Source organism: Manis javanica, chromosome 12 (genome assembly GCF_040802235.1).
Source record: "Manis javanica isolate MJ-LG chromosome 12, MJ_LKY, whole genome shotgun sequence".
Taxonomy (NCBI): Eukaryota; Metazoa; Chordata; class Mammalia; order Pholidota; family Manidae; genus Manis; species Manis javanica.
In genome coordinates this window covers 10,620,458-10,646,013 of record NC_133167.1, presented here as the reverse complement: position 1 = coordinate 10,646,013, position 25,556 = coordinate 10,620,458, and the positions used below count along the sequence as shown (strand labels likewise).

The following is a 25,556-nucleotide window of genomic DNA, read 5'->3' as shown; positions in this document are numbered from 1 at the left end:
TAGATATTTCACCAGATGATTGTGGTAGTTGGTGCATGCCTCTGACTCCATGTGGCTATAAGCTCAGGGCAGAGACGTCCTTTCCATCCTGTGGGGAAATTTGAGGACGTTTGCAGGCTTTTACTTTTGGAAGCCCTTCCCCATATCATTTCAAATGTATTAAAACATATGACATATAAGTATGTATATATGAGTATGTAAGTATATATTTAAGTAAATGAATATAAATATATGTATCATAGATGTGAGTCAAGTTATAAATGATTGGGTTGGTATATTCCATAGGCATTTAATTAAATATTTATTACTTTTCAATTTTATACTTTCTTTTTCACTTAGGAGCCATTTAATAATTTTGAGGTCTCAAATATTTTCACAGGCCTTTGAAAAATGCATAATGCCTGAGCACTGCTCTTACAGCAGATAAAGCCACTGTCCTGCTCTTATTCACTCGAGTCCCCCACACCTATTAGAGCCCAGGAAGATGCTTAGTTAAATATTTGTTAGATGAGTGACTGAGGGAGGGAGGGGAGGGAATGAAAGAATTAACACGTGAGTGGGCAACCAGAAGTGGCAAGGTCTGGTTTTAAAGCACACCTAAGCCCTCATTGGCTTATTTCTTCTACACTGCATCGCGGTAGACCTTAGAGGGCATAGCCCAGAATGCATATTCAGAATGCACATGCTTGTAATTTCTCTTATTGTTCTTTTTCAAGCCAGTTTTCTCCTCTGTTGCAGCTAAGGCAGAAGAAAGAACAGATTACAGGTCATTTGATTTTTGGTTGCTCTTATGACGGAGTACCCACTTCTGGGCCATAATCAATCCTTTTCTGCCTGTCTAATTGTTCTAGTTTATTTGCTTTGCCTTCCAGGTACAGGATGAATGTGGCTGTCGTCAATATTCAAATATTCAAATGGGTTTCTTGACAAAGCCAAAGAGGTGTTTGTTGTCTGTCTGGGTTTTCTTGTTGTGTTTAGAATTCTAGTGTTTACTCTTAGGTATTTCTCATGCAGTAGCTGTGTTTTCATGAATTGTGACGTTTTTTAATCTAAAAGTGAATCTTCATGGTCTTTCTTCAAAGCTCTAGGATTTGGTAGCAAGTGACCTTTTGGACATGATGGAAAGCTAGAGAGAAACCCCTCCTGATGCAGGAAAGAAACCTAAAGGGACTAAATAAGAGGTGAGGAGAGAAAGACCAGGATACTTAAAGGAGAGAGTCATCCTTTTCTTCCTCAGCCCTGATTTCGCCGCTAGAAAAGTGGGGTTGCGTTTTCCTTAGGTGAACAGACACTGGGAGAGGTCCCTCCTTGGGCTCCTCGGGCCCGGGGCCTGTGCAGGCTGGGATGGAACCTCCCTGGGTGGCTCCCGGGCAGACTCGAGCTGAACTCAAAACCTGTGCGGCTGCTTGACGGGCTGGGTTTCTGGGCCAGGGAGGTGGACGTGGTGGAACTTGCCCTGCATCCCTGAGAACTCTGGAATTTGGTCACTCATCAGATACCCACTGACCTCCCACACTAGGAAAAGCACAGTGACCAGGACAGTTTGTCCCTGGGGTCCAGAGGCCTCTCTTTTCGCTCAGATCGAGCTCTTGCTCTTTGGGTGCCCCTCTTCCAGTGTATTCGAAGTGACTTTGGTTTTCATTGCTCATGTTTGGGTGGGATGATATGTGCATGCACAGTGACCTTGTGTATTCAGAGGACTGATTCCTTCTGCTTATAAACTGAAGTTAGGAGGAGAAGGAAACATATGCATGAAGCCTGGACATTGAGAAACTTCAGTTTCTTCTCTGTTATATGAGTACTTTCCCGTATTTCTTTTTTCATCTCTTGGCTGGACTTAAAAATAGAGAGATGCAGAACCCTCTTGAGTGCGTGCTGTGCCCCTGGCACTGCCCTTCCTGTGGCTCCTGCCAAGACTTACAACCGAGGGTTCACTCCCAGTGTTGTAAATATAAATATATGTATTTATATATTATAAATATACAAATCCATATATATGCATATATATACACACATTTGATTGCCCTTAAATTATCTTTTTCTAAACTCTTCTAGACCATTTAATTTGTGGCAAGAATCCCAAGTATATTCTCCCCAGAGAAAGAACAGTATTTGCCTGGCATCAATTTAAGGAAATAATTATGCAAGAAGTTTATGTTAGATGTTTTCTGAAACTGGAGGTGTTGGTGATCAGTGACCATGAAGAGGGTACCTGAGGGGACGTCTGGCTTTGATGTCTAAGGAAGTTGGGAAGGTGGTATTTTCCTATTCCCTTTTCCCCTCTGCTTCCTCATATGCCTCACCATTTACCCAAAACTATTTCCACTTGAAGATTGATATTTATTTATTTAGAGCAGAGCTCCATTGCCTTGGGGGTATTTCCAAAAACAGTCCCTAGATGTAACATCTTTCTTCATGCCCTGTCCCATTCAGCAAGAACTTTTATATTTTATATTTGAGTTGTTTTATTTTTTGGAGAAGAAGGCAAATTAGACCAAGAGCAAACAAGTCTAAAAGTTCTAGAGATTGTCCTCCTGGGAAATGCCAGGTCTTTTGTCACCATTGTTATTGCCTTAAGTAGTGACAACCGTGTGAGAAGATCTGGATCTGCTTCCCTCACAACAATTACAGTTGATCATGTCTCCCATGCAGCATTTCTTGAGACCTAGAACAACTCTAAGGCCAATAAATGAGCATATTCCTTCCTAAAATTGTAACCCTGACTGTTTATCCTTCTAGCTGCTCACTCCTCCGACACCCCCTTTTTGTTCACATGGACCAGCTGATAACAGAATAGCTGCCTGTCCGTGCTGGACCTGAGGGTCTATCAGGCCGGACCCAGACTGCCTCCCTGCCTTGCCTCACTCTTCCACCCTTGCCCAGTTTCACAGGCCTTGACAGATGGCTCGTGTATTTCTAATGCAGGATTCCTTTCACGCAGTGCTGGGTATAACTGTTGCAGGCAGCTGCATCTGGGGGGGTCTCTCTCTGTTCACCAGTGAAACCTCAGCCTGGATGGGGAAGGGTTCTTGACTCTGAATGAGAAAGAATTCTAGAGCAGGTTGGAAGAGTGTAGGTAGGGAAGGAATTAATTAAAGCAAGAGCAGCAGGGAATGACAGCCCCCTTGCAGGCAGCTGAGACAAGAAAGTGCGGAGATGGGGGAGGGGAAGCTCGCTGAACTCCCAGGCATAGGGCGGATCCCCTTGGCAACTCCTAAAGCCAGGGTCCCCTGGCATCCCATATCTACTTGGATCTGCGCAGCATGGGGACTAGCCCTTACCTCCCCGGAATGTCGGGGAGCCTCAGAGCATGAGATAGAGTGAGATTATGTTCCGAGAACTTCCCAAAGAAAGGAGATTTGCAGGCAGTCTACCAAGAGCAGATCGCACAGCTGCAGTTCCGTCTGGGGCACCCAGGAAATGGGAACTTGCGTGCCCAAATCAGCTCGCTCAGCAGCCTGTTTTACTGATCAGGAGTAAAACAGAGACAGAGTGAAGACTTGGAAATACAATGAAATAGCAAAGAGACACACCACTGGCAGAGAGCAAAGACAAAACGCAGCAAAGTTGAGGAGTGAGAAAGCTTTATTTAAAAGTATGCTCTTAAAGAAAGGAGGGTGCAGGCAACCTCAGAGAAGAGGCACACTAAATGGCTGGGGATTCTGTCTTTCAAGGACTTTCAGGAATGTAACAAAGGGCCAGGAGGTAGAGACTTGTAATGCAGTCTCAAGATGCTTATTTCCAGTGAGAGGCAATATGTCTCTCCTTCTCTATTATCAGTCCTCCAGGTAATTCTGCAAAATTAAGTTAATACAAGAAGTTGATCAGTTCCTCTCCAGGATTACAGCTTCCCTCTGGGAGCATACCAGGGAGACTGCCTGCCCTGCCCCTAAGGTGGGTTGAGTTAATAGTCTGTTTACTAAAGAATATGTTCAGAATCTTACCTCCTAACTTCCCAGCCTTTAAAGTGGAATCTTAGCCTTAAGATGGAATCCCTCCTGTTCTTATTATACTATTTATATCTCTGCTTTTTTGGAAAATTAATCATGATGCTTGTCCCATGCCTCTGCCCTCTCTCATAACAATTTAAGTAAATAGGTAGGATCCTGATCCTTCTATGCATACTTTGCTGTCAAGTACAGGTCTGAAATTTGGTTTGAAGTTAGCTGGGCCATTTGCTCACTGTTAAGCCAGGTGGAAGGAGAAGTCAGCCAAGGAACACAGAATTCTGTGGTGGAAGGTTAACTGCCTACAACCAACTACATGTGGGCTGACTTCAAAGAGAAGTGGCTGTTCTAATGTAATTGGGTTTGCATTGCCTGAGCAGAACTGACACTGCCTGGTGGCTAGCTAAGCTGGTGAAGTGACCCCTTTGGCTTGAAACTTTGCGGGAACACATACTTTGTTTGATGCGCTGAATCATAGGCTTGTCTAAGGCACGAGCTGTGCTCCAGGTGGCCTGGGGCTCCCTTACTGTCTTTAGGCCCTGCAGCTCTTCTCAGCCATGCTCCCATGGCACAGACAGGCCCAGGCCCACAGTTGTGATGGCCACCTGTGGACCAGAGGCAGTGCCAATTGCCACAACTTGTTCCCTGCAGTGACCCAGGGGAGGATGTGGGGAGAATGGATCTCTTGGTGGCAGCCATTATGGAAATTGTGTTTTCAAAGACCCCAGCTATTCCTTCCCTTAAGTTGGAAGTTCTATTTCTAACATAATCTTTCAGATCTGAGCTCTCATAGGGTCTTCCAAGGTTTATCGTGATGCCAGGAGGATGAAAGGATAACGAGAAACCCTCTTTGGTGGGACCATGTTGAAAACTTGTAGAGTAGGTGTCCTTGAGGCGCTAATGCAAACAATTTGTTTGCCTTCCTCGTGGTGGCCCTTCCCTCCTGGAGCCGGCCACTTCCCGTTTTCCTGACCCCTCCTCATTTGCCCTCAGGGCCAGTCTGAAGAAGCCAGGCCACTCCTACCTAGATTACAGAGAACATTGTTCATCCTCCTAGTGAAAGGGGCAGTTTGATGTGGAACAGGGCAACCCATGTGGGTGCAAATACACTGTCACCCTCAGAAGGGCATGCACATGCATTTATTTCTATGTAAAGAAGGAATCCTTGAAAATCTAGAATTTTCAACAATAATCTATGTAAACCTAAGCATTGCTTTGTATACTGGCATTTTAAACATTCTTGTGATGTTTACAGAGGCTACATATGATTAGAAAATAGCTGAAAAGAAATCATACACATAAGCACAGTTCCATCATTGCTGACAGAAAGCAAGAGCTGACGGTGTCCTGCCGTGGGCTCTGTTGAGCGCATCTGGCTACGAGAGCAGGCTGGGTGAGGCCGGGCTGTTGTACTCTGTGTCTACATCTGAGCAACAGGGGAAATACAGGGGTAGCCACACTAGTGTGCCTGCTTAAAACAGGCGGTCCTCCCAGCCCTGCTGCCGAGTAGCCTGTCTGGTCACAAGGCTCAATTCTTCGTTTGGAGACCACATGCCATGTGGATTGGAGCAGGGCTGAAACCTCCCAGGTCCTTGGCACCAGGGACACTGTGAGTGTGACAGCAGCAGGCTGCTGTCCCCTCAGGGGAGCCCATACACAGCTTCCAGGCAGGGTGGGCAGCGACAGCCTGGGTGTGGAGCTGCTGCCCTTTGCTTGAGTCCTTATTCTGCACAGTCTCGTCATTCTGGATCTTAGAGATGTCCCGACCCTGCCCCCAGAAACCACAGTCACCCCTAGGCAAAGAGAAGAAACAAGGATACCTAGTCAGTGAGTTCCTTAGGCCACAGCAAGGACAAGCCACAGCACTGAGGGAGGATTATGTTCCCAAACAGTCAGGATTTGTTGTGAATGACCGAGACGTGGGAGCCTTAAGCATCCTCTTAACCACCCCCAAGCTCCCCACCCCCGTCTCTGCTTCTCTGATCAGGGCACCTCCCGGGGCAGGAACCGGCTGCCACCCACCAGTGCAGAAGGTGCTCGGTCAGGTCAAATGCTGCCTCCACCTTAAGCTCCTCTAGAACATTCATGTCCCTAGAGGAAGTGAAAAGAAACCAGTCTGAATTATTAGGTTCCTATCTCAGTTTGGGGAGGGGAGAACCTGGGAGGGTAATAGTCCCAGCTTCCTGTAAGCCCTGTAGGCACAAAGGACTAGGCCCCTGTCCCTGGTGTGAGGACTCCCAGCCTGGGGCACTGACATCCTTCCCCTCTGTGTGTTGCTAATGTAAAACTTGGTTTCATTTATTCCGTCCCTTGCCCTTTAAGGAGATAGGACCTTTTTCTGAGAGGCCCCAACCACCAGGGCAGTGGGCAAAGGCCTCCCCAGGTATAAGGCCCAGGCTCCTAGTGCTGTGATAAGGCTGGCCTGACAAGTCGGACTGGAAAAACAAGCCCCTGTTCCCCTGAGGCCCCTATCTTCATGGAAAGGGGACCTCCGTGGTCATTTGGTTCTATGCCTTTGTTTTCAAAATGAAGAACTTGAGGCCCAGGGAGGCAAAGGGCCGTCAGCAGAGCCTGCCTCTGGTCTCGCCGTTTGGGCCTCCGTCTGCGCCCCGCCTGCTCCCTTCCGTTTTGTTTTGCATTCAGAACAGTCTTGCCTTCATGACCGCCTCCTCTTTTTCTCTGTAAACATTAAGAAGTGTATTTGTTTTGCTTTTCAGCCTTGCCCACCCCCTGTGTGTCCAGAATAGTCAGCTGGAATTCATGAGAATGTTATGTCTTCAGATATTTATAATCCGAAAGAATCCCTTATGGTTTTTTTAATAATAAAACTCCTTGAATGTCGGTATTTTATGTTGGCAAGGCGAGCGCAGTTCACAATGCAGCAATTATGATGCAATGCATTATGTATAATTTGTAGCTCGCCCCAGGAGCGATGGTAAACCGTGAAATGCTGTCCCAGCCCCACAGCATAATTAGCAGGATCAAACGCTGTGCAGAGAGAAGCACGATAGTTGTTGTCCGAGGTCAATAAAAGTAGGGAAAAGTTCTGATAAAAGCAGTACACCCCAAATTATCTAAAGAGCAGTCCCTATATTAGGCTGCAAATATGTCAAGAGCCCTCATGGCTAATTGAAGAAACCTTTTGAGGTTTAACAGCTCATAAATTCACGCTGGGAATGCCTCATTGTTCTGAGTTTCTAAGTCTTGTCTTTGAAACTTAACAGTTGTACTTTTATATTGCATTCCTCCAAGAGGACCATTGTAAACATGAAGGGTTTGCATTTTAACGTAAATTTAAACAATGTGGTTTTAAAAGAGTTCACCACATCAAAGGGAGGCTGTTTGGGCATGTTGTATAAATTCTTTTTTTCTATAGTATTTAAAGCTACAAATGACTCACAGAAGTATGTTCCATTTGCATTGGTCATGTTGGTATAGTGTCCTCGCTGGGACTTTTACTACCCTTATTTTTTCCACCCTAGGAGTGACTGAAAACAGGTCCAGGCCTTTGGCCAAGTCAGTTGCCCTTAATCTACTGTCTTTGGACCCATAGAAACAATTCTAGAAACATGATCATGCTTGGTCTAAACAGCAATGAATGTTGTGCCTTTTCTTGATCATCTTTTCCTTTCTGTACCAACTTGCAATTTCTCCTTTCTTCTTGTACCAATTATGGTTCCTCCCATGCCCTCATAGCCTCCCACTTTTTAAAAAATGCTCTGATTTTTTGCTGAGCCCTGGTTAGAGTGCAGAGAGGTGGGATGGTAAAGGGAGAGATGTAGGTGCTGGGTTCCCGAGCAGCCTGGTGGAGTATAAGGAACACAAGTTTAGATCTCAAACCTGGGTGTCCAAGCTGTATTATTTGCCAGCTCCGAGACCTCAGGAAATCACCTGCCTTTCTTGGGCCTCAGTTTGGCCATCTTCAGGACAGTGGTTACTACTCCATACCTCCCTCCCTCCCACTCATGCATGCATCCTCCCTGGGGAGAGGATGTGCATGCGGACCCCCACCGTTCTTGCCCCCAAAGAGCTCAGAACCGAGTGAGAATGCACGTACTGCAATAATCAGACACACGCAGAATGACTAACTGTGAGCTTTGAAGAAAGGGGGACATGGTCCTGTGAGCACCTAGGACACATGACCCTCACTGAGGGTTTGGGGACATGGTCACTGAGGGCGTGGTGTTTGGACTGAGAGTTGGAGGAGGAGGGATGAGGGGTGGGTGGGAGCTGAGGGAGGGCCAACTTACTGGGCCACACACGAATTTTGATCTTTACTCTAAAAGGGAACCCCTTGGGGGGTTTTAGGCAGAGGATAAAGTTGATGAAGTGTGTGTTTTTGAAAAGCTCTCCTGCTACTGTGTGGGGAGTGGCTGATGGGAAGACCAGAGAGAATGTGGGGAGATGATTTAGGGGCTCAGACCCAATTCCAGGCTCATGAAACAGTTGGCTCAGGCAGAGTTGGTGACAGAGCAAGTGGAGAAGGGCAGACAAGTTTGGGGAATGAGGTTAAAAAGACAGGATTTTGGTGATGGATTGAAGGGCCAGTGCAGGTGAGGAAGAGAAATGGGGTCTAAGATGACTCTAGGGTCTGGGCTTATGTAACTTGCTGGATATGTGATGGGGACATTCCCAGGATGGGACGGCCTAGAAAAGGGGATTGCTGGTATAATGACAGGTGTCACTTGCCCTTGGTTGCCCTGGGCCAGGCACTGGCATCCCTTATGCATCCATTTCAGAGCATGTCTACGGAATCAGTTTCTTCATCGCACAGATAAGAAAATCGAGGGTCAGTGGGGAGAGTGACTTGTCCAGGGGCACAGGACAAGAGGCAGAGCCAGTATTCAGACTCAGGTCTGTGGCCCCAGAGCCACTACCTTCCAGCGCTCCCCACCAGAGCCAGGTGGCAGGGGGCGCTTCTGTAAAACACCAGCATCCACTTCAGATTGACAAGGAAGGTTTACAGGAAGGATCATAGAAACGGCTAAAGAGAAGAGAAGGAAGCAGGTAATAGAACAGACTGCCGAGAGACCTGGGTTCTGGTTCTGACCCTCGTAGCCGTGCAGAACAGGAAAATCTGCTCTGGACCTCCACTCCCATCTCTGCTGTGAGCATATTGGAAGCCACCATCCGCCGGCCACCTCTCCCTGCCCTGAAACTCCACTGTTGTAAGGATGTACTGGGTGCACCTCACACAGAATCACCTCTCCACACTTGATCATATGTAGAGCTTCCTTCTAGAAATGATAGGTCAGTCCTTCAGTCATAGCTTTTAATCTGGCCAGAGCACACACTCAGGTACCTATTTCCAAGGAGGCTCAGAGACAACATATTCCTCCCCTTTTATCTAAATCATCAGTTATCTCAGGTAAGCCTGATTCTAGATTCCTGCCTTAGAATTTAAAGTTCAAAAAATTTAGCTCTGAGGTCTCCCTTTCTGTTCATAAAATAAGTTTTGTTTTACTAGAAATTATCAACAGACATGTAAGAAGAAGTCATTTTTGTTGTCACTGAACAGCTCTCCATCACGTCGGCCGTCTTAGAATCATTTCCGAGCCGTTCTAGTTCGATTTGAGGCCATTAGAGGCAGACTGTTGACAGGGCGCGCAGACAGCCTGGGAGCGCCCCCAGGTCTTCCTGAGGCTGGGAAGGCTGGGCTACCAGAGCTGTTTCAGTCGCAGGGGTGCTGTGTGTGCGTGTGTTAAGTCAGCACACATACACATGCCCATATGTGTGTGCGTGCACACACACACACACACACACACACACACAGTCTCTTTAATGTGGCACAAGATCAGAACTTGGTGTGGGTGGGGGTGAGTTCATCAGACGTCAAAGAACACACAAAAAACGATTAGGCTCAGGGTTAGGTTAAATACCATCGGATACAGAAACAAGTATGTTTCTAAAATGACCATCATAACGTGGGATAGCTTATCACTGTGCGTCATAGAAGGCCACAGCCCTCACTCTTGTAGGCTAACCGATCCGCACAGAGCATGTCTCAGCTGTGGGGGCAAAGAGCAAGGCCCTGGCTTGTTTGCGTACTTCCCCAGACAACCTCTCACCGCCACTTATCGCACAGAGCTTATCCACTCCGGAGGGAGAGGGGTTGGGCCGCCCTCACCTTCCCAGCTGTCGGGGCCTCCGTGGGGAGCCCACCCTGGTTTCCGGAACCAGCAGCTGTTGCCGTCCAGACTGTGTGGCTGTCCTGCTTGTGACGGGTGTGCCATCCCCCCCACCACTCACTTTCCCCTCCTCCCTGTTCTGCCTTGTCTGTGACCTGCCAAGCCTGGCCACGGCCCTGACGTGGGGCTTTGGGCCCTGTGGTTCCCGCGCCGATCCGGGTGCCCCTGGCCTGAGCGCTGACGCCCCCCCTTGCAGGCTTCTCTCAGAACAGTGTGCCTTCCTCTCATTCCCCTCTGAGGGAAGAATGCCAGGCAGCTTTCAGCCCTCACGAGAGCTTTGAACCATGATATTCTCCGTGGCCATTAAAAATTCAGGGGCAATCTCCCAGGTCAGGGATTGTTCGTAAGTCTGTGTTGATATTACTATCGCTGGACATGTAGTTATGTGCTAACCAGGCTTATGGTATTTGAAAAGTAGAAATAATTTGAATTTTTAAAGTCTTTAAGATAGCATTCAGCTTAGATGTACGTAATACGTCTCAGATCTCAGTCTGCTTCTAGCTACCAAACGTTCTCTAATGAACCCGGAACCCCAGAGCCCAGCAGAGCTTCATGGATTTCAGAGAGGAAACAAACAGACTGAATTGAGTTCGGAGGCCTGTGGGTTTGCGGCCTTCCTCACGGTTCCTCCCCCATTCATGTCTCAGGATTTAGGAGCTGATTTGTGGCCGGGGCCCAAAACAGAGATTCCTGGACCTTGAAATTCCTCAGCTGCCATCACGTATCTGTTTCCCTCAGCACCCCTAAATGCACTGCCCTGGCCTGCTTCTCTGACCCCCTCTCTGCCCAGTCCTGATGGCGTGTTAGTTGGTTCTTTGTTCATTCATCAAACATTTGTGATGCGCCCACCATGTACCAGGTGCCCAGCATCCAGGGACGAACTGCCTCCTTCCTAGAACTGGGTAAGCGAGCCTGGGCCGGTTTACCGTGCTCCGGTGCTGTAACTAGCAGGCTGTCCCGGGCAGTACTGTAACTGGGCTTGTTAAAGTTCTTCAGCAAAGGTGGGTTGCATTTGTATCTTACTTTATAAAATCTACATTATAACTTCCAGTTATAAAACAAATAAGTCACAGGGTTGGAAAGTATAGCATAGGGAATACAGTCAATAGTGATGTAATGACTTTGGCGACAGATGGCAACTAATTGTGGTGAACATTTCATAACGTATATAAATGTCTAATCACTATGTTGTACACCTGAAACTAACATAATGTTACATGTTAGCCATACTTCAATTAATAAAATTTTTTAAACAAATTGACACCATCCAGGACTCAGCATAGCACAACCTAGGAAACTACTAGAGTCTCTGCCCATGGAAAATATGACAAAAGACTTCTTTGTACAAAATCAGTTGCCATGCTGGTGCTGATGGTCAAAGCCAAACAAAATCCCAGAATACATTATGGCATTCCTCTGGTCCATGTTTCTCAAAGTGGGACCAGTAGCATCAGACTCACTGTGGATGCTTGAGAAAAATGCAGATTCTCACATCCCACCACAGACATTGATCTGGGATCACCTCTCACCAAGCTGCCCTGCATCAGAGTGTGGGGATTTCTGTTCTGGATCCAGTGCCTAATCTTCAGTGCTTTGACACACCATGTTTTGTGCAGGACCGTGACATGGAAGATTGGGCAGGTGGGGCCTGCTACATGCAGCCGCTGAGCCGGGGGAGAGCCGTCCCAGCCCCCTTCCCTCCCCAGGCCACCCCCCCAGCCTTGTCTCTCCTGACACATGGTTACATGCAAGGGTCATCCATGTGCCCTGGACTTGCCCCCCAGTGGGCCCTCTCAGCAGAAGTTCCCAGCCTAAGTTCCTGGGTCCCTTCGTCAAGTTCTCATGACAGTGCTTCTCCATATTTTTTTCCTTATTCCTTGATTTCTTGGGATGATGCTTATTTTTATTTTTTTTCCTGCCTAAAGGCTAAAAGGTGTTTTCAGAAGACTGAGTTTTATAAAGGAAATACTGGCTAATTTTAAATGGTCTATGATTTTGAAGTCATTGAACACATATCTCAGACATTTGCTTGAAGAGCTGGAAATGAGGCTGTCTCTGGTTTGAAACTCAAAGGGAGTGAGAAAAACATGAAGCAGGTCTAAATGTCATCAAAAGTGCTTCTCCTACCTTTGTCTGAACAGGTCATTTGAGAGCCTGAGCAAAAAACAATGGTGTTGGGGGTTTTGTTCCTGAGTGGTGGGCTGACCCCTGCTCATGCGAGGAGGTGGGCCGTGCACCTGGCCTGTTATCCCTTGGAGGGAAGGAGTGACTGTCCCAGGCAGCCATGAGCCCAGCCCCTCAGGCAGGGCCTCAGGCACCAAGAAGCCTGTCCCCGTGCATCCATGTCTGCCCAGCAGCGGAGAAAGCCAGACCACCGATTATCAAACCACCAACTTCAAAGACACCTTCACAGCTTCTCTGAGCCTGGACTGGCCAGGACAGCAGCAGCTAAGCGTCTGGGGTCACAGGCTCAGGAAGTAAAAACAGTCTTCAGGGAGGACCCGTGGAAGCTGGAGGCCTTTGCAGATTTCCGGGACTCCCCGGATGCTCCGATCAGCAGTCCTGGTTCTGCACTCGCAGACCGTTGCATCAGACACAGATGTGTGGTGGCCCTTCTGTATCCTGCATCCTCCCTCCGGACGTTCTGCTGGGGTTGTACAGGGCAAAGCGGCAGAAACAAAGAGGTTCAGGACAAGTATTAGTGAGGTTTTGGATGGAAATGCAAACCAGTAAACAGAACCACTTTGATTAGGTTTAAAATAAACCATTTATCCGGGAGTAATTGTCTTTTTACCACAGAATGTATCTGTTTATCTCTTCTAATTTGGCATTAGAGTGGTACAGATCACTGCAGTAAAGAAAAACCACTGAGTTATGCAAGCGAGTGTGCGCAGCAGCAAGAGTCTGAGTTTAAAAAATCCTGAGTTTCGACCTGGTTGCACTGTCTGTGTCCACAGCCATGACCGTGTCTATAACCGTGTCTGTGTCTTTCTCAGGGTCTTGTCACTCGCCTCTGCTCTGGAAGAAATCTGATATGATATATAGAAACTGCTAGATGCTGGCAAATGATCCCCAGGTTTCAGACCATCGAGACAATAAACAACTCCATAATATTCAGTGCAGCAGCTTCTGCAGAGCCCATCTGTTTCAAAATAACCCTAATTCTGCTTACAATGCGGAATGCTTTGTTGCCTGGAATTTGTCCTAGTTTTCTTCAGCTGATTCAGTGTCATAGGCCTCTGGTTCCACCTGCTGGCAAGTATGAAAACTGCGATGAAAGCCAGAGGGGATATTTTCCGTTGGAAGAACAATCTAAGCTGTAGCTCAGTGGTTCTCAGAAACTAGTGTAGGTCAGAGTAGCCTGGATGCTCAATTAAAAATACAGTGGCCTGGGCTTCTTGCCAAGCCTGCTGAGAGGGAAACTCTCAGACAGTCTCCTGGTGATTCATGCGCCCGCACCAGTGTTTTGAGATCTGCTTCACCTGGAGTTCAGGGACGCGGAGCCCAGCGAAGGTCAGGGATGACCCCACCTTATACCTACTTGTCCCCAAACAAGGGAAGTGACAACGCCTGCTTGAGGAGCCCATTCCTACCTCTTCCAGTTTATCCAGGTAACTCCTGGTGGCAAGTGTCAGAGCCTTATGCCCTCAGAATTCATCAAAAAAGTGGAGGAACCTAGCCAACATCACTTCTCCAAGTGCTCAAGCCAACATCAGCAGTGATGCCGTGTTGACAGAATGAAAGCCCAGATGCGATGTGCTGGGAAGGGCGCTCACCTCTCTGGTTTTCTTCCTAAGATCCGTGACCTTAGTCTAATCATGAGAAAAAACATTAGACAGACCAGACTGAGGCAATTCCACAGGCTTCAGCTCCTCAAGATCAACAAGATCATGGGAAACAAGAAAAGACTGAGATCCTGCCACAGACCAGAAGACACTAGGGAGACACGACATGTCAATGTACTGTTGAATCCTGGAACAGAAGGAGGAAGTTGGTGGAAAAGCCGGTGAAATCCAGATGGAGTCAGGAATTCAGTTCAGCATGTCATACTCATCCCTGTGAACAGTTTCTTAGTTTGGACACCTCTACCACGATAACAAAAGATGCTGGCATTAGGGGATTGAATTGTCTATATTATCCTTGTAACTTTTTGGAAAAATCCAAAATGATTCCAAAATAAAAAGTGTATTAAAAATTAGAATGTTGGGGGTGGGGCACTGAATTAGACCAGAGTTGGAGAACATTGGCAGGAGCAGAGCATGACCAGGTCTCTGGCCAGCTGCCAGAGGTCATGGCCAGGCTGGCTGACAGGACAGGCAGGGTCCTCCGGTGTAGCCACCTGGGGCACAGGCAGTACAGGAGGACAGTTGCTGGGCTGACCCGTGTGCACTCTCCCGTCTCAGGCCAGCCAGCCCTGACATCTCACTGGGAACAAACAGTTGTGGCACCTTGCCCCTCTGCGGGGGTGGGTGTAAAACGTCCGTCCAGCCCTGCCTCAGTGCATCCATGAGGATCTGAGGCCCTGGAAAGGGAAGCGACTCGTCCGAAGTCCTGGTGGATCCCGGACGCAAACTGACACCTGGTGATATGTGTTCTTTTTCCCCAGCATTTCTCAGTGAGTGTCCTGATATGTCATCTGCAACAGAATCACCTGGGTGCCCGCTTAAATGCAGCTTCCTGGGGTCCAAGCACCGCCTAATGCATGAGAATCTCTGGAAGTGGGACCTAGTAAGCTGCATTTTTAACAGGCTCCCCATTCTTGTGTGCACTAAAGCTTGAGGATCACTGCAGCAAATTGGGCAACTGTCCAGTTCATAGTCTCTCCAAGACTCTCTGGCTGTGCCAAGACCTCCTGCTCCTGAGCTACTGAAGGGCCAGGAACCCAGCTCTGACTCCCGCCTTCCATGGCCAGTCAGTGGGTAGCTGTTGATGGAAACTATGCTCGTGGAGCCGGGGCTGCTGGGAGCCGGGGCTGCTGGGAGCCGGGAAGGGGAGAACTGAGCAGCGGGCGCTCGTTAGGATGGACGCACAGCAGGTGGCAAGCTGCAGGGCCAGAATTCAACGTGGCTCGGGGAGGCATTTTTTTAATTTTTTGAGCTCAATTTAAAGGTTCAATACTCTTCTTACCCATGAGCCTCTCCTTTGTTTAAATAATGCAATTAAAACTAATTTTTAAAAAAGAAAACAAGATTAAGAAGCAAGAGGAGCTTGGCAATGGGGCATGTATCCAGGCCCTGAGGAGGCCACTAGAAGTCCCTGCCCACCTGCCCTCTGCCACCATGGCCCTACCTGCACATCGCAGTGGCACGCCTCCTCCTGGAGGACAGGGCCAGAGGGTCAGAGCTGAAAAAGGGCCTGAGGAGGCCAGAGACTGGAGCAGGCAGCCCTTTGGATCTCGGGAGTCGCCCAAGGCCCAGGGGTCCCGGAGTGGAGTCCTGCGAAGATGCGCGCAGGACATGCGGGGCCACCGCCCTCACCACAGGCGTGCTGCTCAGGCCCTCCCTGCGGCAGGTGTGGGGTCTCAGTCAGAAACATCTGGGGAGGCCAGGCCCGCAGCCACCGCTCCCAGGTGAGCCAGGCAGTTGAAGCTTGACCACTGGCCCTGGCGCTTCTGAGAGGAATGTGGGAACTTAATATTCCAAAGGATTTTCATCCTTTTTCTAGCACTGTCCGTGTATATGTTTGTGTCCATTTGTATATGTCATGTATATGTTTTTGTTCAGAACTCCCTCTTCCCCCCAAAGGACTAAAATCCACATCCATTTGTTTGAAAGAAAACTGCTTCATGTGGCAGTGATTCCTAACAAGAGACAGACACTCGGCTCAGCCTCCCCTTCCTTCCTTCCTGCCCCTCCAGCACAAGGTAGCAAGCGCATGCAGAACTATTTCTGTAAGAAATTACAAGGAGTTCTGTTAAAAAAAACACCCGATAGTTTACTACTGAGGCTGAGAAGTTCATAGCTGGGCTTACTGATGAAACTTATGCCTTGTCAACTGGAGATCCTAAAAATCGATAACTTAGTTATCCAAAAAACTTACCATTTGCAGTGAGCCTTATCTAAGGTGTAAGGGTAATGGTTCCTGCTGCTTTTTAAACAGATCCTGTCCCCGAGTCAGGGGAGGTTTACAGACTGTAGTTCAGGATGAAAGAAGATGGCTACAAAATCTCATGTCTGGAGCAGAGTAGAAAGGTCTGGTTTGAGTCTTGACACAGCCACTGACCAGCTGTGTGGCCTTGGTAGGCAACATGAAATCTTTATACTTAAATTTTGCATCTGTAAAATAGACAAGGAAATTGTACTTGGAGGGGTAAGAAGCGTAAAGACCACATATGATGATACAGATGATTCTCACAAACACAACATGAAAAGAGTGCATATTGTATGAGTCCATTTATGGACAAAAACAGACCAAAGAATCTGTGCTGTTAAAATTTGGGGCAGTGGGTACTCCTGGATAAAGGGCAGTAACGAAGCGAGCACGTGGAGGGCTAGGAGTGCTTGAAGTATTCTGTATTTTGATCTAGATGTTGGTCCTACATGTTCAGTTCATGAAAATTAATCGAAGTGTAGTTTTTTAAAAGGAGGAGAGAGTTGTCCTATTCTAGAGGTCAGACTTGACTTTATGTATATTGCAAGAAACAATAGGCCTGACATAGCGGACCCAATATTTTAGGTTAGTCGAATTGTTAACTGGATTATAGCCTGTGGATTTTAAGTCAGTTGTGGCCCTAAAGGTTCCCCAAATTAGCATATTAGAATGGCAAAAAAGTACAACAGAGAACGTAGCAACTGAATTGATCTCCATGGGGAGAACTGCCCACTTATAACCTTTTGTCCCAGAATAAACATGTGTCCCCAATGGACCCCTCCTTCAGGCGGACACCAAGTATATTGTATGTTGATGGCCTGGGGCTGACCAAGTCCAGGGCCGCCTTATCAGTAGTAACATCTTACAGGAGACAGAACCCCTCTGACCAAGGTTTTGTTTTGGGGGGCACTGGTCTTAGGAGAATCATCCCTTCTAGCAAATCACGTAGTTTTTGTCCCCTTGTGCCTGGCATGCATGTGGCTTTATCCCCCACCCCGTATAAGCAGTTTCCTCTCTGTCCACCATAGCAATGTGCAACCTCACCAGCCAGCTGCTCCTGGGCTCCCTCTACCTAAGTCCCAGTAAACCCCTGTGTCTCATACGGCATCTCCAGGTCTATGTCTCTCAAGCATTTTCCCATGCAACTCACCCACTTGGCCAGCAGTTGGACTGGTGATCACACATCTCCATGTCAAAGCTTCTCATGTTGAGACTCCAGATAAGGTTTCAGACCGAAGAAACCCCCACCACTGCTGACATGATAGGTTGAGGAGTAGAAACAGGAATATTTTCTCTTTCAGGTTCCATCTACATGTTAACTTTCTTGTAAACCGTATGAAACTTGCATGTGTATGGGAGTTATGAGGTTCTAGGTGAATTTCAAACTTTTTAGAGAGAGTCAGGTTAGATAGATTAGATAGATAATAGACAGATAGATAGATAGATAATAGGTAGGTAGGTAGGTAGGTAGGTAGGTAGGTAGGTAGATAGATAGATAGATAGATAGATAGATAGATAGATAGATAGATAGATAGATAATAGACAGACAGATAGATAGATAGATAGATAGATAGATAGATAGATAGATAGATAGATAGATGGATAGATAATGTCATGACTCAAAAAGTAAAGAGGTCTTTTATTTGTCCTGAAGCACTTCCCCTTTTCAAAGAATGTCCTGACAAATTGCTGGACTTGGGATTTCTTCCAAGCCTTTTTGGTCTTTGTTAGTCAATGACTTAGTAACCATCCTTTCAAAAGGCATTTTTGGAAGCTTTGTAATTCATGGAATTCTAATAAATTAGCATTCTTAAAGGAGAGAATGTGGGCCCAGGGCTGTTGCCCTGATTCGACAATAGAAATCCCAGAGAGCACTGGTTATTTATTTAAAGGTTTCCCAGTTGAAAAAAAAAAGGTATTGCCTCTCTAGCTCCCTAATTTAAGGGAAATACGCCCTCCTTCAACTCACTTTCGCATAATTTCACTGAAAGACATAGAGCGCTCATCAGATGCTGGGCAGGATCTGTGAATGCCAGTAAATTAAACACCTCTGTTTACAGGGATGGCGAACAGTAGGGACAATGGCCATCAACTCATGGTGTTCTTTTTAGCAATTCTTATCTGGATGAAATTGCTTCACCTCCCTTAGATGTAAAATGCAGAGGTTACTGCATTATTTATAAGGGTAGAAAACTGAAAATTTTTCCATCAAGAACCACAAATCAATAAATCCTATGATCTCACTACTGGTGCTATAATTGAGCTAAATTGTCTTAAACTAGGCCCTGTTCCTGAGGTTCTTTGAAGCATGCTCACTGTTTCTTTGAGCAAAATTGAGGGCTGACCTCCATTTACAGGAACACAGAGGCAAGGCTCATAAATACTAATATTCTGTACCAGGTTCATCAGAGCAGGGCCATTTCACCCATGCCTGTAAATGTTCAATGCATGATTTAACTCAGCAGAGAAAAGGTCTTGGCTGGGCCCTCTGGTTTTCCTAGTGACTGAAAGGCTCCTCCGTGGTCCAAAAACGTACTGTTAACTGAGGTTGTTAATTACCTTTTTGTATCTATGTCCTAGAAGGCAAATATTTATTAAGTAGCAACTCCACATTTTATATAAAACACTGCCAAATGGTCTTCAAATTCAGCTCTTTTAAGAAGTTACTGGTTTTGTCATTTTTTGTATCTAATACAGAATTAATGATACTAAGGAGTAGACATTTATACACCTGATTTGTATTGATGTTAGAGATGAAAAATCGTAACATCCAACACTCGTTCTCTGCACACCTGGCACTCAGTATTTTGTGGGCCATCTCTTCTCGTTCTCTCAGCCATCCAGCACAGGAGCTCTCTTACTAGTCCCATTTTATAGATAAAGAAGCTAAGGCCAAGGAAGGTAATGTACTTGCTCAAGGATGTGTAGCTAAAAGTGGAGGGTATGGGATTTAATCTCAAGTTGTCAAAACTCCAGCGTTGCGGAAGGGACCCCGGCAGTCACCTTGCCCTGCAGTTACCCGTCCCAAGAGAAACAGCTAGAGCCTGTGGAAAAGGAGACTTGCCTGGGGTGTCCCCACCGGGTCCAGCCAGGGCTAGAAGCACCTCCCGATTCCCTGCCAGCACCTCTGACATTCCACCCTGGGAAGCTCGTCTCCTTTTACCACCCCACTGAGGTCTCTCTTTGCTCTCTGTTTAACAAGTGTAAGTACACATTGAAAACACACTTCTAAGACCCTTTGAGAAATGCCTGCAGAGAATCCTGGAGGCTATGGAGAGAATTAACAGGTCATGTGACACAAGTGGAATATATAGAAATGGCATAAAAAATAAATGAAAAGACAAGGAACTAGAAAACTGAGTGGAGCAGCCAGCAGCCTTCTTCTCAGGGTGGCACTGACCCAAAGCGCAGACATGACACTAGGTGGGTGGTTGACTGACATTGAATATGTAATTGTCTCTGAAAAATCAGATTAATTTATACTTGAAAATTTTCCCAAAAAATTAACTCCTAGGATTAAGAACAGTGTGTAGTGTTCAGTATGAAATGATGTAATTAAGCCATTCTTTAGAAAATAGGGTGGCTTTGATATTATCAAAAACACCGAGTTTGAAGGACTTAAAATATTCATAAAACCAGGCCTGATTACAAATCAGGTGTTGTTTTTCTGTTGTTATACCCAAGGCCTTCTGGTGGCCCTCGAAAGCAGAACCACTCTAGTAGCCAGTGGAATTTAAGGGGACCCATTGGAGAGCTTTGTACTCACATCTGTAATGACCGCAGAGGCCCGTAGAGTTGAGGGCTTTAGACTGGACCTTCTTTATTCTAATTTCAAGTAGCAGTGAGCTGTCCACAGATCCATGAAAAAAAGGGACAGTCTGGGTTTTGCAGGAGGGCACAGGATGGTGAGATGTTAGAGGTGATGGCAAGGTGGGGTCATGGAAAAAGTGGGAAGAAATGCATAATGGCGATCAGAAGACCTAGGTTCAAGTTTGTGCTTCCCCTGTGCTAGCTCTGTGACCTCAGGATGTCCCTAACACTCGCTGAGTCTGTTTCCTTATCTAAAGTTGGGATCATGAAATTGGGAGTAAAAGCGAATTCTAAATAGGGCATCTTAAAAGGGCTCTGTAGGCCAAAGAGTGATGGCTGCTCCTTCCCTGGTGCATGTTTTCTACTTCGCACCAGGAAATGGTAGCATTTCTTCTGCTGCCTCAGCCCGGGTTCTCCCGGAACACCCTGTGACTGGGTCCAGAGGGTGCTTGTGCAGGCTGCTCACCTGGAGAAGAGCTGCACCCAGGCACCTGCAGCCTGCCTCTTCTAATTCTTTCCTGCCTTTCCCTTTGTGAAACATTCATTCTCAGGCTTTTTCTTTTGGACACTGCGATTCCCTTTGGGAGACTGAGCTGGCTTCTGACTCTGCCCCAGCTGCCGGCCCCACTGGAATGGGTGTCACATACCAGCCTGGGCTCATAGGTGCAATTAAGAATAGTCTTGTTGTTAAAAGCAACTGTTAAAGGAAAAGCAAGGTTTGGATTCATGAATTTCTCCGTAATTTCAAAGCATTTACCACTCTGAACAAAGAGAAATTCCTTTTCAAATATATATGGCAATAACCGTATCCAGTAAAGCTGTTAATCTTACAGTATTCATAAAATCTTTCTGGTGAAAGTCTTATAAGCCTATAATGTGCTTGAACATCATCTTTAATGAAAGTTGACAAATTGACATATATTTCACTGTATCAGAAAGCCTTGAAGTAGTTTACCCAGCAGGAGGGAGTGTGGGGCTTGGGCTGCCAGCTCGCTTCTTGGACGTATTAGTGAGGAAGGGCTGCAGGGGCTCAGGAGGGGCTGGTCTTCCTGTGGCCCAGAAGGAAAGCAGTAGCAGACGTGGGCAAGCACTGGGGTCTCCATCACGGTGGGGAAGCAGCAACATAAAAGGGGTGACCTTTTGACTACCTTGTTTGCATATCATTGTCTGACACCTGAAATTCCAATTGTGGACTGAGCAGAATGACTTTTTTAAATTGAGGTATTATTGACATATAACTATATACGTTTAGGGTGTACAAGGTGTTGGCTTGATACATTTGTATATTGCATTGTGATTATCACAGTAGTGTTAGCTAACACTTCTATCATGTCACATATTTATCATTTCTTTTTTGTGTGGAGACGAGTAAAGACAGTCTTGTAGCAACTTTGAAGTTTGTAGTACAGTGTTGACAACACTTACTATGTTATACATTAGATCTCCAGAAGTTACATATGTACCAGTTGTTAAGTCTGTTCCTGTTAAACAACATCTCCCTGATGCCCCCAGGCCCTGGTAACCACCATTCTACTCGGTGTTTATAAGTTCAGTTTTTTGGATGGCACATTTAGGTGAGATCAGACAGGATCTGTGTTTCTCTGTGGCAGACTGCCGATTTCACACAGCTTTAACATCTTTTCATCATAGTCTTAACATTTGTCATGTCCATATACCTGCCCATATGTTTATCTTTGAAAGGAACCACTCTTGAAGAATAGGCAGAAACTCTTTCCAGGAATGATTTCCATGGCCCTTTGTATGATCTTCAAATGCTATGCCCGCATTTTTGTTCCGGCGTACATATACTGGTCGTCATGGTAACCCGGCCCCTGCTCTGGGGCCCACGGAGCCCCGTGGGTGCTTGTGCTTCAAGCAGGCCTGATTCTGACTGGCTGGGGAAGCGCAGGAGGCAGAGGTTACCTGGAAGAGAACGGAGGACCCAGGGGGTGGTCAGGAGAAGCCAGAGCTCACTTGGTGGGGGAGTTAAACCAGAGACAGGATATTTTGGGGCATAAAAAAAATGAAGTCAAATAAAATAAGTCCTTGAGGCATTATATAATTTAGAAGTTAAATGATGCTAATGATGGAGCATGGTGGAAGGAAAAATAAAAATGAGAGGATTACCAAGAAGCTTCAAAATGAGTCAAATTAGGTTTGTCGACTAGACCACACTAAAAATACTGACTTGCTGTTGAAATTTAGTTTGGACAGCTGAAGTTGAACTATGTTTCTTAGGCTTCTGTATCATGCTAAAGTAAAGGCGATACCCAAGCCATCCGGTTTTTTCCCTTGGAATCCTAGGACGCAGTGCCCTGTAAATGTCAGGAAAATAGATAGGCCAGGATTGACACTCCCTGTGCTTTCTCTCGACAGCGAATAGCAGAAACAGCCCCCCACCCTACGGATTCCATCTCTCGCCAGGAGAAATGAGGAGACAGCGGCTTCACAGATTTGACAGCCAGTGAGGTGGCCCAGAAGTGCAGGCGGCACTGCCCGCTGCCCAGTCCCTGCCCATCTGGCCCCTCCCCCAGGCCCATCCCCAGCGTCAGACAAGGGCAGAGGGCGCTGTCTCCGCCCCCCGCTGCCCACATGGTCCCTGCCCATCCTCCTATGGCCCCTGTGAGTCCAGATTCACAAAAACACCAACCGGTCTTGAAACCAGACTTGCTGAATGCAGCTCGCGGCTGCTTGGCAATGACCCTTCTCCTGGCCTTGTTCTCTGAAGCCAGGACCAGTTCGCACACTCCTTGCCCCCACGGCTGCCTCACAGAGCCCCTGCCTGGGTTTGCTGCTGAAGACGGGCTCTCACCAGCCGGCAGATCGGGCACCCAGCCGGCCCAGAGTCTGACTTGGCAGGAAGTGAGGGGCCGTGCCCCAGCCTCCTGGCCCGTGGCCAGGGTGACTTTCCAGGGACAGGAAGTGGCTGCCACCGCAGTCTGGTCTCTCCTGCTCCCCGGGCCCCGGGCCCGCCGCCCGGTGGGTGGTGACAGTGTGCCTGCGTCGCTCTGACACTGCCCTGCCTTGGTGGAATGGTTGGACAAGCCCGAGTGGGAGCTAGGGTGCAGAAGCCACCTGCACACGCCCTGGATGTCGGCGGCCCTGACGGTCTGGGCCCCCGCAGCCCTGTCAGCAAAGCGGTGCAAGTGCCCCATGCAGAGCAGAGCAAAGGACTTCAGTGTTGATCCCTGAGAAATCCCTCTGGGGAAGCTTTTATTCCCTCATCAAAGTGCCTTTTAAATGGCCAGTGTGACAGCCACTTGTCCTGCCCGAGGGTCCAGCACCCTCCCTGGTGCCTGTGTTTCATGAATAAAAGAACTAAATCAAATATCACTGATGTCTTATTGCCACTGAGATATTTATTTTTACAGAGAGTTGGAAACAGCAAAGACTCTTCCTATTTTGATTGATATTTCTAGATATACATATATATGTATATTTCTCTGATTATATAAGTAATATATATTCCTTATATGCATAAAGCAAACATCTGGAAGGAAATATGCCCATGTGTTAAACAGAGCTTATCTTTGGGGATGGAATACATAAGATTTTGCTTTCTGCTTTTTCACAATTTTATATTGCAGTCTTTTAAAAATGTGTGTATTTGTGTATGTATGTATGTTACTTTTGCAATCAGGAATGCAGATTTATATGATAAGAAATATATAATCATGGAAATGGACTTAATAAATACCATGTCTCCATTGAGAAAATTTACAATATAAACAGAAATACAAATATACACTCGCATATATCACCTATATTCCCACCACTTAGAGGTACACGAGGTTAACATTTTGGGGATATTGCTTTCTCAGTTTTTCTTCGTATACATTTGACAAACTTGGAGCATCCCAGCCATGCAGTTTTGCATCCACATCCTAATTTGAACTGACCTGGGAAAAATGTTAACATTTGCATATAAAGAATCTAAGAAACCCACGGAGTCCTGGGAGCAGTGACCTGGCGGCCGGCATGAGGATACCTGAGCTCCTACAGTCAACGTACAACTGATGCAAAGCTGCAGCTTGTTTACACTGTGAATTGTATCTGTGAGTCTGGTAACTACACATGTTTAAATTAAAATGTTCAAGCTAAAAGTTATTCCTTTCTCTCCCAAACTCTACGAATTTGTCTCCCTTCACCACCATCAAAAGTGACCTCATCCTTACACACTATCTTTTCACAGCACACTCTAAAGGGATTCTGTTATAACACATCTTGCTCCTATTATTATTAGTGCACAGCTGCACGAAGGTGTGCGTCTGCCCTGGGAGCGTGGGTTGTGAGTGGCTCTGGAATGAGGCTTGTGTCTTCTTTGCCTTCCTACACTTTCCTTCTCTGCCCCGACTGTCACCTAAAGGCTGGCCCTGGCTCCTGGGAGGTGCTCATTAAATGTTTTTCCCCACCAAAGTGTTCTTTATAGTGCATTAAAAGTCCAACCAGTGTATATGGAAGTATTTTTTTCTCATTGCGGTTGAATCTAGTAATACTAGCTCATTGCTCTGTTTGACCTACCAGATATCGAGACACTGGAATTGCATGGCGGATGGTGTAACTATTACATAATAATATGCATGCTGTCTTTATACATGGAGTGGAACACCACTAAACTTTAGAGATGTAGGGAAAGTAATTTTCATTACAAATACAAAGCAATTGCAGTCATACATTGGAGATACTGTGGGTTTGGTTTTAGCCCACTGCTAAAACCAAAATAATAAAGTACATACGGCAATGATGCCAATTTCACAATAAAGCAAGGCAAATAAATGTTCTGGTTCCCTAGTACATACAGGAGTTATGTTCATCACACTATATTATAGTCTGTTAAGTGTGCAACAATATTACATATGAAAAAAACAATATACATACCTTAATATAAAATGGCTAAGAAATGCTAACAATGATCTAAGCTTTCAGCAAGCTGTAGTTGCTGGTCACAGATCACCAGAACAAACCAATCATGAAAAGTTGGAAATATTGCAAGAATTACCAAAACGGGACACAGACATGGAGTGAGCACGTGCTGTTGGAAAACGGCACCAACAGACTTGCTCAATACCAGGTTGCCACAAACCTTCAATTTGTAAAAGAAAAAGTAAAAAAACAGTATCTGTGAAGTGCAGTAAAGCGAAGCACAGTGAGATGAGGTGTGGCTGTATCTTAGCACAACAGTGAAGACATTTTGGGAATTATCAAAATTATTTTGTTCAGTTAACAGGCTGGCTTGTATTTAGAGCTTATTCTTCTCAATGTCCCGTCTTATTTTCTTCCCTACAGTAAGGCGTCTCCAAAGTTATGCTAACAAATTAGAACTAGGTTGAGAAAGTGCATTAGATTAATTATCCCTAATAGGAAATAAGCATTTAGAGCTGGATATTAGATTTGGTTTCTTTGCTTACTAGTAATGTCTTGATCGTTAAACATCTGATTCCAGCACTTAATTCAGAATCTTTTCTTGGTTCTTAAGATGAGGGGGTGGTTAAAATTGCTTCCTCATAACGACCTTGGATGT

At 46.3% G+C, this 25,556-nt stretch overlaps 1 protein-coding gene across 2 annotated transcripts in view; it reads left to right on the top strand.

Annotated features, from left to right (window-relative positions):
- The window catches only part of RHBDD1 (rhomboid domain containing 1), a 118,128-nt gene extending 94,760 nt beyond the window's left edge, over nucleotides 1-23,368 (top strand). For both annotated transcript variants that reach the window (XR_012123486.1, XM_036997795.2), the window contains one exon: nucleotides 22,412-23,368. Coding sequence is in view for 1 of the 2 variants with exons in the window: in XM_036997795.2 (XP_036853690.1) it covers nucleotides 22,412-22,503 (92 nt within the window). In the remaining variant the exon portion in view is untranslated. The remainder of the gene's footprint in view (nucleotides 1-22,411) is intronic.
- Nucleotides 23,369-25,556: the final 2,188 nt, after the last annotated feature.